The following is a 15,620-nucleotide window of genomic DNA, read 5'->3' on the forward strand; positions in this document are numbered from 1 at the left end:
GTTCCTTGACAATTGTTGAAGCTTTTGATAAGCGATACTACTAAGTAACTTCATTGGTACCTTCCTCTCTCTCAGAAGGAGCTAATGAAGAATGACACTTGAGCAAATGTTCAAAACTGATGAAATGAGTCTGAGAACAAGCTCACTAACGACGAGGTTAAGCCGAAGGTTGAGATTCACGGACATATTTACCGAGCCCTGAAGATAAGTGACGCTGACGCTATGATGAAGAGCTTGAGTAAATGGATATACATGAAGTAACGTTTCGCACCTATTTCCTTCTATATTCAAAGGTCTTAACCGTACTATCTCATGAGTACCAGCCCTTCCAAACTTCTCATTCTTCCGAACGTTAAATTTGAGGGAGGGGTAGAGTCCAGAATCCGGCAGAGATTGGGTCTAAATAGTGACGTCCTTGATAGCGGGTATTCTTCTTCCTTGACCAGTAGACAATCAGGCCCATAGAGCTGAATACCAGCGACTGGGAGAGGTTTTGTAGAAGGAGTCTGTGTTCTTACAGAGTTTGACTCTGTCGAACTGGGTTGGTGAAGACCAATTCGAGTTCTCAGGAAGAGATGCCGGTAAAGTGCAAAATCCGAGCAAGACTAGGCGCCTCTTGATTCGTATGCATCGTCGTCATCGTCGTTCACATACTAGCCCTAGTAGGAAGATAGGAAAGCAGCTAGTCCAGAGTTTGACTCCGGAAAACTGAGTATGATAGTGGTCGGGAAAGAACGTATCGTGTCACGTCTATGAATATTACATGATTAGGTGGACCGTGACTGTCACTATCACTATCCTTTCGACCTCTTCTGAGCATCATCGAGTATAACTCGAGTGTTGCTTTCCAGATTCCATAGTCGTTCATCAACACTACTACGCTCCGACCAACCAGGTAATAGAAGAAGTATTCCATTGCGCGCTTTTTGGGGGGTGTACAAACAAGTTCGTGCATTCGTCCCAAGTCAAGTATTATGCATGTTTCACCAAACTTCACAGAATTCAAAATACAACGGACGAGCGGCTTTACAATCGGCACTGGTCTAGGTCTTCACCTACAAATTTCCAGCGCGTTCAGAGCGCAGCGGTCACGAAAGAGGAACAGGGGTCCTACAGAGGTTGTGTGGTCTAGTGCGGAAGGGTTCGGAGACGCATGAATCTACAAGCATGCTTCAAGATGCTGTATTCAAATCGGACTTGTTTTAGCTGTTCGCACTCTGATGCCTCCAATCCTCCCTTAGTACTTTGGAGTTATCACGGTCTTTCACGTATACTTATTTTATCCGGTAAGTATATGACTGATACATATATTCTAACTGATCCGAAGGCTTTCGTTTGCATTCTGTTGATAGTCGAGACATGTTTAATACTCATGCACATGTCCTACACGAGGTCTTCCCAACTGTCTTTTCAATTCCCACCTCCAAGAGAAGCGTCGCACCTCAAAAATCATTTCACGCAGTCAATCCGGTATGGATCCACATGCAATGGGTACAATCAACAAAGAATCTCTGGTATTGTCATTCATAGTGGTCAAAGATCGTTGAGTGACAATTTTCCAGGATCTGGAGCCGGATCAGAACCCCAGCTCATTTGACGCTCTACCCAGCTCTCAGTCAAGACGGTCGCCGTATACACAGATGGATCCTTCTTTTAACAAAATCTTTTCACTGTACCAGAGTATTCGCAGAATTGGTAGTGATCATTTCAATAAACTCGTGAGTGATGGAATCGTCCTTAATACCACACTCCTTTCACGTCTTCAGTATAGGTAATTGATCTCGGACTTCAAAAAATCCTGTTAAATGCAGGAGTTTTGAACTACTTGTTCTTTGTATCAAAAATGCTCTGGAAGCTATCAGTAATGTTCCATAGTCAGCCCCATTCCGTCGCTGTCGGTTTTGTGGTTCCAAGCGTCGCGATGTATGCCTCCCGTGTGTAAGTTTTCTGCCAATTCATTAAGTTTCAAGGATTGTTCAACGAGCAATATAGTCAAATCTGGCGCAGAAATATCTGCTTCGAGCGGATAAGGCGAAGAGGACAACGAAGACTAAAGAAGGTTTTAGTTTTGTGGTGGACAAAGAAACATTCGGGAAGTATACGTACGGAAACTTTCTTGGCCCTTTTGGAAGCTGATTTCACATTATCCACAAAAGACCAAAAGTATTTCGCCTAGAATTGATAATAGTTGAGGAACATTTACCGAAGGACTTGGAAATACGTACTTCGTTCGTTGTGATTGCCTTCACACATTGATCATCGACCGTGTCGCAGCCAAGGACAGTCAGAATCTCCGTTCTTAGTCGATGTATCGAGGTCGTTGCGTCATGAAAGTCGCATTTCAGACGATCCGTATTGGCTTCTGCTTCCTGTATTGGGTATGTAGTTAGCGGATGTTATAATCATGGGAGAAACTGAAAGGACTCACATATCGTGAACGCAGCCGTTCGACTGTTCCACGGAGTTGAACAACTTCTTGTTGTTTGAGTAAGGCCTGTTCTTCTAGTAGTCTCAGGCGCACAGTGTCAGCTGATATTATACGAACTTTCTGTCGAAGCATGTTAGAACAGATAAGGCAGTCAGAGCAGTCAAAGTGGCTATAATGTAACTCACCAAACTCATGATCAAGAGCGGGGGGATTGAAAGGTTCAAGTCTGAAAGCTGGTAACTTATAAGAACAATCATCAGAGGTCTGAGCGTGTTCTCGGCGCTTAGGTATGAAGACAATGACCTACATCGTGTCTTAAGAAAGACACAGTTGTTTAAGACAAAGCTGACCAACAACAATCGCTTAGATGAAAGGGAGGGAGGTGAATGGCCACCATGGCTGATGATATATTCAAACACTTTGTACTGACTACAATGGAGTGGGCATTCCTGATTCATTGCCGCGGAAAACCTCAGTGTCCGAACGTCAGAATTAAACAGGTTATTCAAGAAGATCATAAACATACCTTCGGGACAGGGTACACATGTGTGACAGAATTTTCTTTGACCAGTAATGTCAAATCTGTCCTGACGAAATGCGAGATCACATTTGACAATGGCACAGTCGAAATCCTCCTCATTGTTGGAATTTGTAAACATAACCACCCGCAATTCAGTGACCGATATAAATCATCCTCTTCGCTAATTGGTTCCATGACAATGGTCTCAACATATGTAGTTGCAATCACATCTTGGGAAACAGGATGAGGATGAGAATGTTTAATAATTCTGCAGATTGTTCCAGCGAGTATTTTTCCATCGTCGCGGAAGATGATAGAATTTTGACGATACCCGGTGGAATAGATTACCCGTCCGAGTGCCGCTCCATCTAGAATATGAGCTTGTCGGGCTACCTTGCCATCCCAGTCTGAGGCCTGAACACCATACATCCTGCACAATTGCTGCACAATGCGGTCTAAAGTCGATCTCTCGATACGAGTAGGGGTCTCTTTGAACTCCGTACTGGTCCAGGCCGATAAGTCAGTCCCAGCAAAAATACCGCGATGATCTTCACGATCAATGTCGGTCAGCATCATCAAGGCTTCACCAATCTCTTCCCGAATCTCCGGATAGTTGTTCAGTAACAACTGTAGATTAGCTATTTGGCCGTATGAGTTCATCATCGTTGCTTCGACCTCACCTACAAAATACTATAAGAAAATGGGAAGGCATGCTTGATAAATGAGCTCACCTACATGCCCGTTCTTCTTCACCTCTTGTAACAAATGGTTAATGCGCTCAAACACTGGGGTACTCCGAGCATGTCCTGGGCCCATCTGCTCCAAGTCAGTTACGATATGGAGTGCGAGATGGTGATTCGATGCAAGGGTGACGTCAGGAAACAGCTCTAGGACTCCACGTAGATAACTCAGGATACGGGCTTTATAGTAGGCTCTTGAGCTCTGAGATGTTTCGCGAAGGAAGATGACATGCATGCCACGGACCAGCTCTAAAAAGTTCAGCATCATCTGGAAATGTCGAGATTGTGGTTGGTCTTTATTGCCATAACCCCATACTCGAATCAAGGTCACGACCAGAGAGATCGAGCATACGACTTTATATTCATCGGCACTAAGCTTGCCTGCAGAAGGAATACCCCATCTTGAAGGAGCGGGTTGAATCCAACTGGGAAGCACAGAACGTGCCATATCCGCCCAAATTTCTGCTAGAAGATCCTTCCCAATGACACTCCGAGGGGAACTTTGTTTAAGGATACTGTCACGATGCTCTTGACGCTGAGAAAGTAAATGAACGACCGCTCAAACACAAGGTTGTTTCAGATGAACTGACCCACAATATCAACCATCGCGCCAAATTTTCCTTTTTCAATGAGCCACCGGAAATGTTGGAGTCAACCGGGGGTATTCGATACTCTCTGCAAAGCTTCTCAAGATGTTTGAGTAGTTGAGACATCATCATGGACTTCGAGGGCTCATCCTCCTCGAAGATCCGTTTGAATTGGTTGTACCGCGTCTGCAAAGAATCCTCATCATCCTTAGCTCCGTTTTCTTGACGCTGTTCAAAGATACTCAGAAGTAATTCAATGCAGCTCAGTAGATATATTTACGTAGACCATGAGGCGTGCAGCAAGGGTTTTGTTCGAGTCATTTAGGTTGTAGAGTATGTTCAGATCTTGACACAATGCTCGAAGGATTATCTTTTTCTTGTCAAGTGATGGGGGTCTAGCGTCGAGGTTGAGTAATTTGGACTTGAGTTTTTCAAACGCCGAGTCTTTGCTGAAGACGAATGGTGGTGCAGACCGCGATACGGGTGGTAGCGCATCCGCACTTGTGGCAGATAGAGCGATGGACGGAGCAACCGAAGAAGCCACCGAAGAAGCCCTTGATGAAGGCTCCGAGTTCAAAGACTTCTCCAACCAGTCAATATGTGAGTTAGTTGTGATAACAAAACAAACATACTACATCGGAAGCTTCGGATTCTGAGACTTCGGCTATGGCGCTACGCTGATATGAGAGAAAAACTTCAGAGCAGCAAAAAGGGTGCAAAAGAAAACACTCACCGAATTGTCACCTTCCCAACCATCCGGGACCTGATTATAGTCAAGAGGAGGGACTTCAGGTACTTGTTCAAATTCAACGGACGAACGCTGTACATAGTTAAGTGCGTGTGAGTAGTCAATGAGATTTAAGACTCACCCATTGCAAAATCTGGTCTACCATTTGTTGCTTGCTGCTAAGTCCCGTACGTAGCTTGAGCCAGAAGCACAGGTACCAGAGAACCCCTTTCTTCTCTTCCAGCAAAATAGCTCCTATCGACGTCTCATTTCCTCGAATTTCATTCAAAAAATTGCGTAAACTTGCGTTGGACAACTTCATACGTTTTTTGTCGGATAAATCTGGATGAAGTCCATCCCCGCTGTTCTTCTCATGATCAATACCCCATATTTCACGAAGGTGGGTTTTGAACAGGCCAAGGTATCCGAAATGCATGTCATCAATGACCGTGAAGAGGATGGGATCCCAATACGGCAGTTCCATTAACTCTGTGAATCGAATTCCATGAGCTTTGTAGATTGCTTCGCGTCGTGCCTGTGAAGCAACCTTCCATTCAAAGGCCAGCTCCCTATGTTTCACAGGGTCCCGCATGATCCAAGTTTCTGGATTAAGGTTGTGGATATCACTGATTGGTAGGAGACATCGTCTACAGAAGTAGGTATGATTGTGGGCAGCAAAGCCCGAAATTTGAATCACAGCTTCCGTGTCACAAACAATGGGAAGCAGGGCTACGAAAACCTTTCGACCAATACGATGACGTGCTGTACGCGTGTAGTACACACCTTCCCAGAAAGCCAGCAGTTGCTGGACTAGAACCCGTAAGGTATGATTGACGTGGTGTTGTTTGGGTTTTCCGGGCATGACAGTGACCAAAAACATATACTCTTGTCGATATCGAAGATGCTCCGGTAGAGACAGAATTACCATGTACAAAGCCGTGGACTGGATCTGAGCGTGAGTCTCTCTCTGCCCAAATGGATTGAACCCGTCAAATCCAAGACTCATTACAAGTCGTAGATCTGGATTTTCAGCAGGTTCTTTCTGAGAAGTTATGAACGGCTGCCCATCTACGCCTCTGAATTCACGAAAGACAACAGAATCCACAAAGTCTATTTCCGAGTCAGTCCTCGTTGAGAATGGGCGTTGCTGATGCTCTGCAACAGCATCTTCAATGCCTGGAACAGCTAGAATTCTCCCAATCCATAACTTCAGATCCTGAAAGACCTGCTTTCTAATCGGGGCCATGAACAAACGCTTTCCACTATGGCGAGTGTGCCACAATGTAGTCCCACACGGTGGCGAATCCGGGTGTAATCTCTCTTCACACACAGGCAAAGGAAGATGCGCTTCATGTGCGTTCTCAGCATTTTTGAGGGCCTCGTCGGTGAACGGCGACAATGCGTAACATTTCGGGCATGCAATCGCGACGTGCAAAGTAGGATTGAGATCATATTGGTCGACAATAGTGTGAATATCCTTCGGAATCTGGGATGGAACTCTTGATTGAATCCCGCTTCTTCTCATAAACCCTCCGATGATGCCACGCAACAGCGCAAGATTTACCCGCATATGACGGACTGTACTCCGGAATTTTATATGCATGATCAGAGCGGCTACAAGGGTCGGAGTTACATCTGTCATTTGCCTCTGGGAAAAGCGACGACCTAAGTAGATTTAGTCACTGCGACTGACGATGGGATAGTACACATACTATTGTTAATCGTGGATCCATCACGTCCATCAGGGTATGCCTGTGATACCCACTGTCTCTCCTTTATGCGATGGAGCTTCACCAATGCGTCGCGAAGCTCCTCCTCAACGTCTGCATCACCAACTAAGCGCTGTTCCGGCGATATTTGAATTGACTGGAGCAGGCTGCAGAACCTTGCCTCTGTATCCAAAAAGCGGTTGTTGGCGATAACAGTAGTTTTCAGAGCGAATTCGCCAGAGTTCACCTGTAGAAGGTTTTCAGAATCTGACACTACAAAAGGGATATTCGGAGAAGGATCTTTGAAGAAGGTTAGGCGCGTTTCGCAATCGTATAGAGTCCCCAAACGCATGCGGATTTCGGATACTACGCATTGTAACCAGCCGCCGGTGTCCTCGTCATTTAAACCTGGGATGCCAGGTCGATTTGAATCTGGATGGTTGCTTCCGCAGAGGAGATGGTTTTCGGAAGGGGTGGATGATGATTCGGGTGCGATGTCAGACCCTGAAGCCTCTGGTACTATACCAGACGATGTCGACACCGTTTGCAACCTGTCGGCCCTACTGAGTAAAGCTTTTCTGAGACGTTCCCGATGCCGATGCTCAGTAAGAGCGGACTGGGGGACCAGTAATCCCTCTGGATCTTGTTTGAGACACTCTTGGCAACGACACGGTTGCAAATCCGAATTGACAGAATTGACTCTGCGACGGCGAGCCATTTCACGAGCAGGTTGAACTCGAAAGTGAAAGAACACGAAGAGTTTGAGCAGGAAACAGTATGGCCTGAGGGCATTGATAAAGCGATGGAGCGATATTAGCGACCTGTCACTGTGGAAATTGCTGATAATTTGGCTCTTATTTCCTATCGTGGGCATCAAAAACGTCAGGAAACTTTTGTGCGTTGCATATGGCAAGAACTCACGTGGAGAGAAAAGAAAAGTCCAAGTAAAATTCATGGGTGTCAGAACCGCTCCCTGATGGAACCAGACAGCACCTCAGACTCGGAAACAGGAAATCCTACTGTTCGTCGATTGCAACATCGACTGCGAATTAACGCTGACAATTCATAGCCCACTGGATGGTGGAGAAGGCAAACATACGACTACTGCAGCTATTATCTGGATAGTGATGGGATGATCCAAAAGATATATCACAGCCCAGACGCAGAGGAATCGTGAGTTAATACGATACGGGGTTGTAATGATCTTGGGAACGCTGAAATCCAATACAGGAGGACAAGAGGACGAGCGAAGACTCCCCCTCCTCAAAAGGGAGCTCTCAAGAAGACCGAAACCCCCAGTAGGTGGACCATCTCCTTTGTGAGGTTCTATGCCGATGTCCATTAGGCTTTGCCAAGGACGCTGATAGGGGATCTACCCCCGTCAGCTTTAAGCCTCAGGCGCGGCCTCCAAAGTACTTTTTGCAAGGGAATCTTCGTACGAGCAATGTTACGAACGACACGTATGGACCGACGAAATTGGAGACGAATCGGTTCAGATCGCATGATAGCGAGGGAGAAACTGCCTGGCACTCTAGTCAATCACCGAATGACCTCGACGCTCCTCCCCCTGAGACCGCAACTCCCAGACTGTTAGGGACGATATATGTCCACAGGAATACCAGAGATGGGGGCTATCAAATATGGGTTTGGTGCAGTCACGAAGGTACAGAGCGGGGGTTCTGGTGGCGGCCTGTAGATCTGGAGAACGAGCAGTTCACACACCCCAAGATTACAACAAGGTCACTAAAGCTGACTTCAGGGGGGAAGCCTAGTTGGGTTCTGAATAGTACGTTGACAACGTACCGAACCCGGAGTGCAAAGCGCTCCAGGTCGCGACCCGCCACAGGCTCGACATTAGGTTCTACAGAGTCGGTTAGTGCAGCGAAATGAGATGTGTCGTGTTCTTCTTTTGTCCTATCATCGCCTTGTATGGTACGAGTTCCCCGCGACTTATAGCTATGTCGAAACCACGTAGTTTGACTCGTGGAATCGCCATGAAGAGGCAGTAATTGAGGGAGACTAGAAGGAAGCACGCATTGAAATATGTAAGTGCTGATGGTCAGGTGTCATACTCTATCACCTGACCTGATCAAGTCTGTCGCGTCGTTCGCGTTCTACGTACAGGAAGTCACATCGAATCAGACCTGAGACCTCTGTATACCTTCGAGCAAGCGCACTGCATTTTCTGTCACTTATGTCATCTAAAGTCATGGCCCGTATGCTGTACACGAGGCTGAATGAACTACATCTTACCGAAAACTCTCATTCGCGATAGTGAAGGTTGGTACATAATCATGGATGCAGAAGAAGAGCCACCTCATCATGGAGTATATGCTCCATCGCCGGTAATCCCCATGCTCCCAATAATTCGACGCAACTGATTCTCCGTTAGCGGGCATCCAACTTTCCACTGGCAATGCACTCTTGGAGGGACGACGACAAGGTTATTGACAGTGAGGATGAGGCGATAGAATATAGTAGCCGCTCTAGTGAATATAGTGACACAGATCGGAGCATCCTGAATGTTCTTGAGTTGAATGCTTTTGTGTCGATCGATTCACTGACTGGGCATGTTCTTGTATTTCACAGGACTTCCAACTACAGAACACAGTGCGTCGGCTGCTAGAATTGTCCCGATTGAAGACATAACCTTCCGTAGAGCTCAAGCAGTACTCCAAGGCCTACCACGACTGATATCGAGGATCTGATAATTGGATTAACGACGAGTGCATCCATCTCGTCAACCACTGATACTCAAATCCTCAGAAAGATGGTGAGTCTCTGAAACATTGATATCTGCGCCTCATAATGATGTATATTCGCCTTCATAGGACCCAGCCAGCACTCCGAAACCCACCACATGTGCCATTGATAGTCAGATACCCGAGTCTGCGGAGAATGCTTCCATGTTGTTGAGCCCTGAAGCTCCATGTGGGCAGATGGTGAGTGTCTGAGTTGTATGGATCTTACGAAGTGCTCATCTACCTTGCAAAGACTACAGAACCTATTATGAGTAGCATCGAAGATCAGATTCCAGCGAAGGCGTCTTCATCGTTAACCACTGATACTCCGATGGAGGTGCATGCATTTTCATTTTCTGGATCAATGTTGCATGTCTGACAATTTTCCATCATAGAATTTAGCAAGCTCTCTCCCAGGACACACAATGGACAACCTCGATACTCGAGGGAAGAATGTGGGCTTAGACATGCGTTCCATCTGCGAATTTAGTCTCACATCGCCATCTTTTCAGATCTCAGCCAGTCCTTCGGAGGGACCAGGTCGTCCGGCAGATGAACCGGGTCGTCTTCCTGAGGGACCAGGACATCCTTCGGAGGGATCAGGACGTCCTTCGGAGGGATCAGGACGTCCTTCGGAAAGCCCAGAACGCCCAAAATGGTTCCAAAACGTTGTTGTGAGTATGTACCTATCATACATTGGCGCCATGGACTAATGTACCTCCATTTGAGTAGATGGTTGATGACCTTCAACTCTCCCGGATTTTGTTCAAGGCGGGTGCTCTGATTTACCTGCTCTTCCTCATCAGAGTGCTTCAGAAGATCTATGCAACATTTTGGAGCCAACCCCTTGCTGTTGCTGTTGGAAATCTGACTTTGAGTATTGCGTTGTTCGTTCTGATCCAATACCATCCCCCGATGCCAGTCCAACTCAAAGTCACTAAAAAGGTGAGTGTTACACGCTAGAGCAAAGGCTTCCATTACTCATTGCCAAAAAAGCTCGGAATTCTACAAGTTGCAATTGATGCTATGATCTTTATAGGGTCCTTCACATGTGTCTCATTCATGATAAAGATGGTCCTCATTATCGGAGAGTTAGTAGCTTATTAGGAGCTGTAAATCTTTGTGTTCAACTCAATGTAAAGTTCGATACAAAGCAAAGAAATGAACTGCGATGATCACATTGTAATGTTCTTGATGAAAACATGAATCATGATCAGAACCGTATTCAGTATGTACAAGATATGAATCAATCAATTATACCAAAATCATCCCCCCGTCAGATCGGCAAGTTGCATTCTTTCTTGAGATATTCGACTGCAAGCAAATCATTCTTGTTCGAAAGTGTGTAGGCCCTTTGAAACTTCAAATGCGTATGCCATTCTTGAGGAGTCATCAAGACCACTGGCTCCGTAGAGTTTTGAATTTTAGTCAGTCGCTTTTGAAACCAATCTTCGGCATCTTTTGACCAAAATCCACAGTTGAGCCCACATGTTCTCCAAGAGTTCGGACGAGGCCACCAGGATCGCATTGCAGTCTGCTGTACACCCTCCTTCGAGATGATGCCTAAACAAAGGAATGAGAGACAGGCATCGAAAAAGGTAAACACATACCTGTAGCAACCTCATATGCACCACATATGAGATCAATTTCTTCATTTGTCAGTTGGTCATCCCAGAATGCACGGCCTCGGCCCACTTCCCACACACAAAGTGCATGCTCTCCTTCTTGCAGAGCATGTACAGTAGGTCCATCACAGACATCGTCTTCATTGACAATCTCGCGAGCTAATCGAGCAACTATGCCCCCACTTAACAATGCAGCACGGCCCCTAGCTGAACGTAAGAACTCGTCACGAACAGCCTCATATGCATGATAATCTTGTGAATTGGGAAGAAAGCTGGCTGGACGAAAGCCGAGAACCGCAGGTCGACGGCGTGGGATCACCTTGCATATCCGAGGAGGATAGCTAGCTACCAGTGTATTGAACGACAGACCCTCTTTGATTAAGCACTTGATGATATCTACCGTTCCTGGACCCCACTTTCTACGAGCTATCTCCAAAACGGTGGCTGCGCTGTGTAATGCAATCAGATATGGCTCATTATCTGTAGCATCTTGTGCCTGTATTAGGAAATGGTGTCCATGGTACGAGGTCAGGACATCAACCTCGAACAGAATCTGAGGTTTCATTAGGCCATTCCTGATAGCCAAATCATATTCTTGGGGTGCGTGCCGTAGATCTACTGCTTCCAACAATTGCATGACGAGATTGATTATCTGTAGCTTGATATGATCGTCCGGTCCATCAGGTACAGGCGGGCGTCCACATCCAAGCAGGCCCAATACTTTCTTCCAAAGCCTAGGTAGAACCACAACTTCTCTATTGTCTTGGATGGGTCGTTTGAGGAAGCCGAATCGATGGTGGGCAACATCTTCGATGGCCTCTGAGAAAGTTATGGGTACCGCGGGCGAATGCTTTGTTGGTTGAAGACGAGCAACATAAGCATATGAGGAAGCGGGGCTGACATCATGGCCCACTTCCGCATTTGATTGTGAGCGGGTAGAGATAAAAAAATCATCGTCGGAGTCGTCCCCGAAGGAGTCTAAATCACCACCGTCAGGATCCAGATCCGTGCAGACCTCCCATTCATCAGCAACGGAATCATATCGCCGTTGGCTTGGGCCGTATCTCTCCCAGATATCCTCATAGTTGCTCCTTCCCACAGCTGTCCGCACCCTGATACCCTCGACAAGATCCCAGTAATAGACACGAGCACCTTTCCGACCCGGAGGTCGATCTCTCCTAGCGTTTTCTTCCCGCTGTAAGCGAGATTGCCGTTCGGATGCCGCCTCTGATACGATAGCTTTGAGTCTATGAGTTTCTCTGCGTTGGATGAATGTGAATATGTCCTCATTGTGACGGGGAAAGCTTCCACCAGTGATACGTGGATACCGCAATCTAGGCTTATGAGTAGATACTTCTGTGCTGTTGAAAGTATGGCCTTCTGATAACGGTGGCGGATAAGATGTTTGTGTCGCGGAAAGGTTGTCAATCGTGGTAGTATCGGGAATCGGAAACGTGACGGGATTAGGAAACGGGATCACAAAGTTGAAAAATTTTGGAATAGACCAATCATGAGTTTGACCCCAGTATAACATCAAAGGCATTTTGGAATCGAGGAATACAGGGAGCCAGGGAAGACACCCAGAATTGTGCACATCGACAAATGTACCGACTGGTGGAATATCCATGATTTGGTCAAAATACGCAAGCCAATCAGAGCTGATTGACGTTTCTCTACGGAGTAGCTCTTGCCATTCCCACTTCGCAGGAACAGCCCCCCGGCGAAGTTCCGCATACTCCTTCTGTCTCTTACCCAAGAAAGAATCGTCCTCATTGGGTGGAGTGTGCAAAGCAACGAGATCAACCCATTTGTTCTCCAAATGATATAGCATTCGAACAAAGAATGAGATACAAGCAATCAAAGGAATGAATGCTTGACGAGATCGCATTCCTGCTCTACGCGCCTCTGATTCCGTTTTCCAACGTTTATGATACCCATAAAAGTTTGGTAGCGGCCAGAGGCGGAAATCGTCAGGAATCGCTAGGCGGTTGATTTTCATACAGGCACGTTGAAACGCGCGCATATTTCTCTCTAACGAGTCCCAATCTTCTTGTAGTGACGAGCTGAGAGCGTATGAATTTGACTGGCCGTCTTTCTCAATTGGTAGGGTACTGAATCCATGGTCAAGGCATTTCAAGAAATGAAATTTGAATGGGTTGCTGCTGGGAGCGAATCCCAGGAAGGGGATCGAGGAAGTCACCCAGCGTGGTGTATAAAAATCGGGGAGCGTGGCTGAATTTGGACTGGGATTCAGGTTTTGTTTTCGGGAGGGCACGATGGGAAAGTTGTGCGGCCTACGACTGAGGCAAGTGAACACATCGTTGTCTATCAGCGCATGGAAGCTGGATAGTTCGGCCTCCTGAGACGTCGCAAGCATACAAGTCACCTCTTATGGTCAGATAGCATTAAGACCCAAACATGCTATTCATTATAAAGGAGGTGCTTACTTTCCATCACTTCGAACGTTGTCCGCTTAAGCGCAAAGAAGAGTTGATACTAACGATATTGCGATAAGGACATCTATTCGAAGGTATCTTCAGCGCTTCATATCCAGTTTGACCAGATAGAAGCCTGACGAAGAACTCAGATAGATAGACAGAGTGTTTTAGATTTTCAGGAATCAAAATCTAATGTCAAGTCATGTGCACCACGTGCTGCCTTGCTCATTCGACCATTAATTCGATGTCGATGTCCTGTTTTATTGCCTTCTCCCAGCTGCTCCAGGTTATAAACTGGGAGTCAGTTCTGCTCGCACACAATAAACCTCGAGGATCCTAGCACCTGGACCAGGATTTCGACCGAACTCAAGATCAACACGTGCAAAGAACGACTGGATGTTAGATCAAGGAGCGACGTAGGTAAAGAACGATCAAGTATCTAAGGAACGAGGGTTGAAGAGAATGACAAAACTATAGGAGGGTCAAATGAATGTATGGATGTAGCTGATAGGCCAAAAAAAATAGCATGAGGTGTGTTTTTATTTTAATGTAAAGCTAACGAACAAAAATTGTGGGCATAGAGTTGATACAACAAAAAGGATGGCATGGTGAGCAGGCATGGAGACGTGGTCAACACGGGACTATAAATTAAGTAGACGAGGGGCATAGGTGAGTAAAAAGATAATGAGTTGAAACCTAGGTCACGATCGAGCACCGTAGGTAAAAGCGGAAAGAAAAGGCCTAACCCCTAACGATGTGCTTCAGACGAGTTCCCTTTTCAATGTGACTTCCAACGTTTTTCGAGAACCTGTAATAAGAGCGTTAGGATCTGCATGACTCCGTGGACTTGGGAATTTTACTTACGCAGTGAGGACTCGTTTGATTGCTTCATCCCTCTCGTTCGCATTCCCGTACTTAGGCACGTACTCTAAGAACCTCTCTGGCTCATAGACAGAGTAGAAGAATATGGCGATTTCGCCCTTGAATCTCTCCTTCACGCCGTATGTTATCAAAGATTCGTTATTGTTGGGAGAGCTTTGATCGTATGTGCCGCATACGTAGTATCGCCTTTGATCAACAATGACTTTCAGCTTGTAGATGTCATCTACCATTGATTCTGCCGCAAACCCCTCCCGTACATCGATGTATCGTTGGTGCTTGTGGCGGCTCGAAAGAGTGGATGGGAACTTTTTGGTTTCTGTTATAGCACGATCCATTCCAAAGTAGAGACCTGTCGTTGACCCTTCTACCTGCAGACGCAATTTAATATCATTCCTGATAAAATATACGAATATCTTTACCTTATCGAGTTCCTGTTGGGGCATAACATCTCCATTGAACAGGGGGACAAGAATGGTGTGACTGGGAGAAAGACGTCTCCTTGCTACGGGCGTTCTATTTCTGGAGGAACGACTGGAACCAGATCGAATTCGAGATGATGAAGCCATAACAAAATGCAGAGTAGGTTCAAAATTCCACAGGGATCTGTTTTGACGAACCGTTTCTTAAGGACCTCAGCACGCTTTGAACACGACTCTTTGACGTTTTAGTCTCTGGATTTTTTTCTCAATTATTCTGACAAAAATATTCCGCAAAACCTTGGGGCTCCAGTAACAAGCAGGGATATTCAAGTGGGTACAACCCCGTACAACCCCTCAAGAAACAGAAAACGTTACATAGGTTTGACCGATAATGCTAGGATGTTTCATAGCAGGTGAGTCTGTTCTTCATTCTCGTAGTGTTTCTTTCCCGCATTCAAAGCTCACGACTAGAGAGTCAAGAACGCTCTGGCTTCAGGTTTTTTCATGGATATGCAATTAACGACAAAGATCACTCGAGAATAACGAAATTTCGGTCATAATTTGTGTATGAAATTGGGTTTCATGGGGATATGCAAACATGGCGAACTCGAATAACCCATATTCCGGGTAGTCAGAAATGATGTATGTTCTTCATGCATGACTGGTTTTGGACCCTCTCACTATTCGAGCAACTTGGTTCTTGCTCCCGTCCTTTATCCCTTTATTTTTAGGAAGCTTGCTTAATTCAATGAGTGGATTCAAATACCTGTAACTTCTTGCAAAATATGTTCCTCTGTAGGACTC

General features: G+C 46.0%; 4 protein-coding genes across 4 annotated transcripts; 1 reads left to right on the plus strand and 3 right to left on the minus strand.

Moving 5' to 3' along the window:
* Window positions 1-1,875: 1,875 nt before the first annotated feature.
* On the minus strand, window positions 1,876-2,560 carry C8R40DRAFT_1068833 (uncharacterized protein; the record flags this gene model as incomplete). The annotated part of the gene is made up of 4 exons (XM_046226040.1): window positions 1,876-1,947; window positions 2,107-2,172; window positions 2,226-2,369; window positions 2,429-2,560. 4 exons carry the CDS (start codon window positions 2,558-2,560, stop codon window positions 1,876-1,878), a joined length of 414 nt encoding a protein of 137 aa, XP_046087111.1.
* Window positions 2,561-7,687: 5,127 nt separating this feature from the next.
* Window positions 7,688-10,559, plus strand: C8R40DRAFT_1068834 (uncharacterized protein; the record flags this gene model as incomplete). The annotated part of the gene is made up of 13 exons (XM_046226041.1): window positions 7,688-7,732; window positions 7,781-7,884; window positions 7,942-8,009; window positions 8,057-8,497; window positions 8,987-8,991; window positions 9,104-9,154; window positions 9,301-9,321; window positions 9,371-9,484; window positions 9,543-9,653; window positions 9,848-9,907; window positions 9,965-10,126; window positions 10,185-10,397; window positions 10,524-10,559. 13 exons carry the CDS (start codon window positions 7,688-7,690, stop codon window positions 10,557-10,559), a joined length of 1,431 nt encoding a protein of 476 aa, XP_046087112.1.
* Window positions 10,560-10,863: 304 nt separating this feature from the next.
* C8R40DRAFT_1003336 (uncharacterized protein) lies at window positions 10,864-11,369 on the minus strand (the record flags this gene model as incomplete). Its single annotated transcript, XM_046222777.1, has 2 exons — window positions 10,864-11,015; window positions 11,063-11,369. Coding segments are annotated over 2 exons (459 nt in total), but the record flags the coding sequence as incomplete, so codon positions are not given.
* Window positions 11,370-14,256: 2,887 nt separating this feature from the next.
* On the minus strand, window positions 14,257-14,963 carry C8R40DRAFT_1068836 (uncharacterized protein; the record flags this gene model as incomplete). Its single annotated transcript, XM_046226042.1, has 3 exons — window positions 14,257-14,323; window positions 14,380-14,765; window positions 14,817-14,963. 3 exons carry the CDS (start codon window positions 14,961-14,963, stop codon window positions 14,257-14,259), a joined length of 600 nt encoding a protein of 199 aa, XP_046087114.1.
* Window positions 14,964-15,620: the final 657 nt, after the last annotated feature.

The sequence above is a fragment of the Lentinula edodes genome (genome assembly GCF_021015755.1).
Source record: "Lentinula edodes strain Le(Bin) 0899 ss11 chromosome Unknown C8R40scaffold_14, whole genome shotgun sequence".
Classification (NCBI taxonomy): Eukaryota; Fungi; Basidiomycota; class Agaricomycetes; order Agaricales; family Omphalotaceae; genus Lentinula; species Lentinula edodes.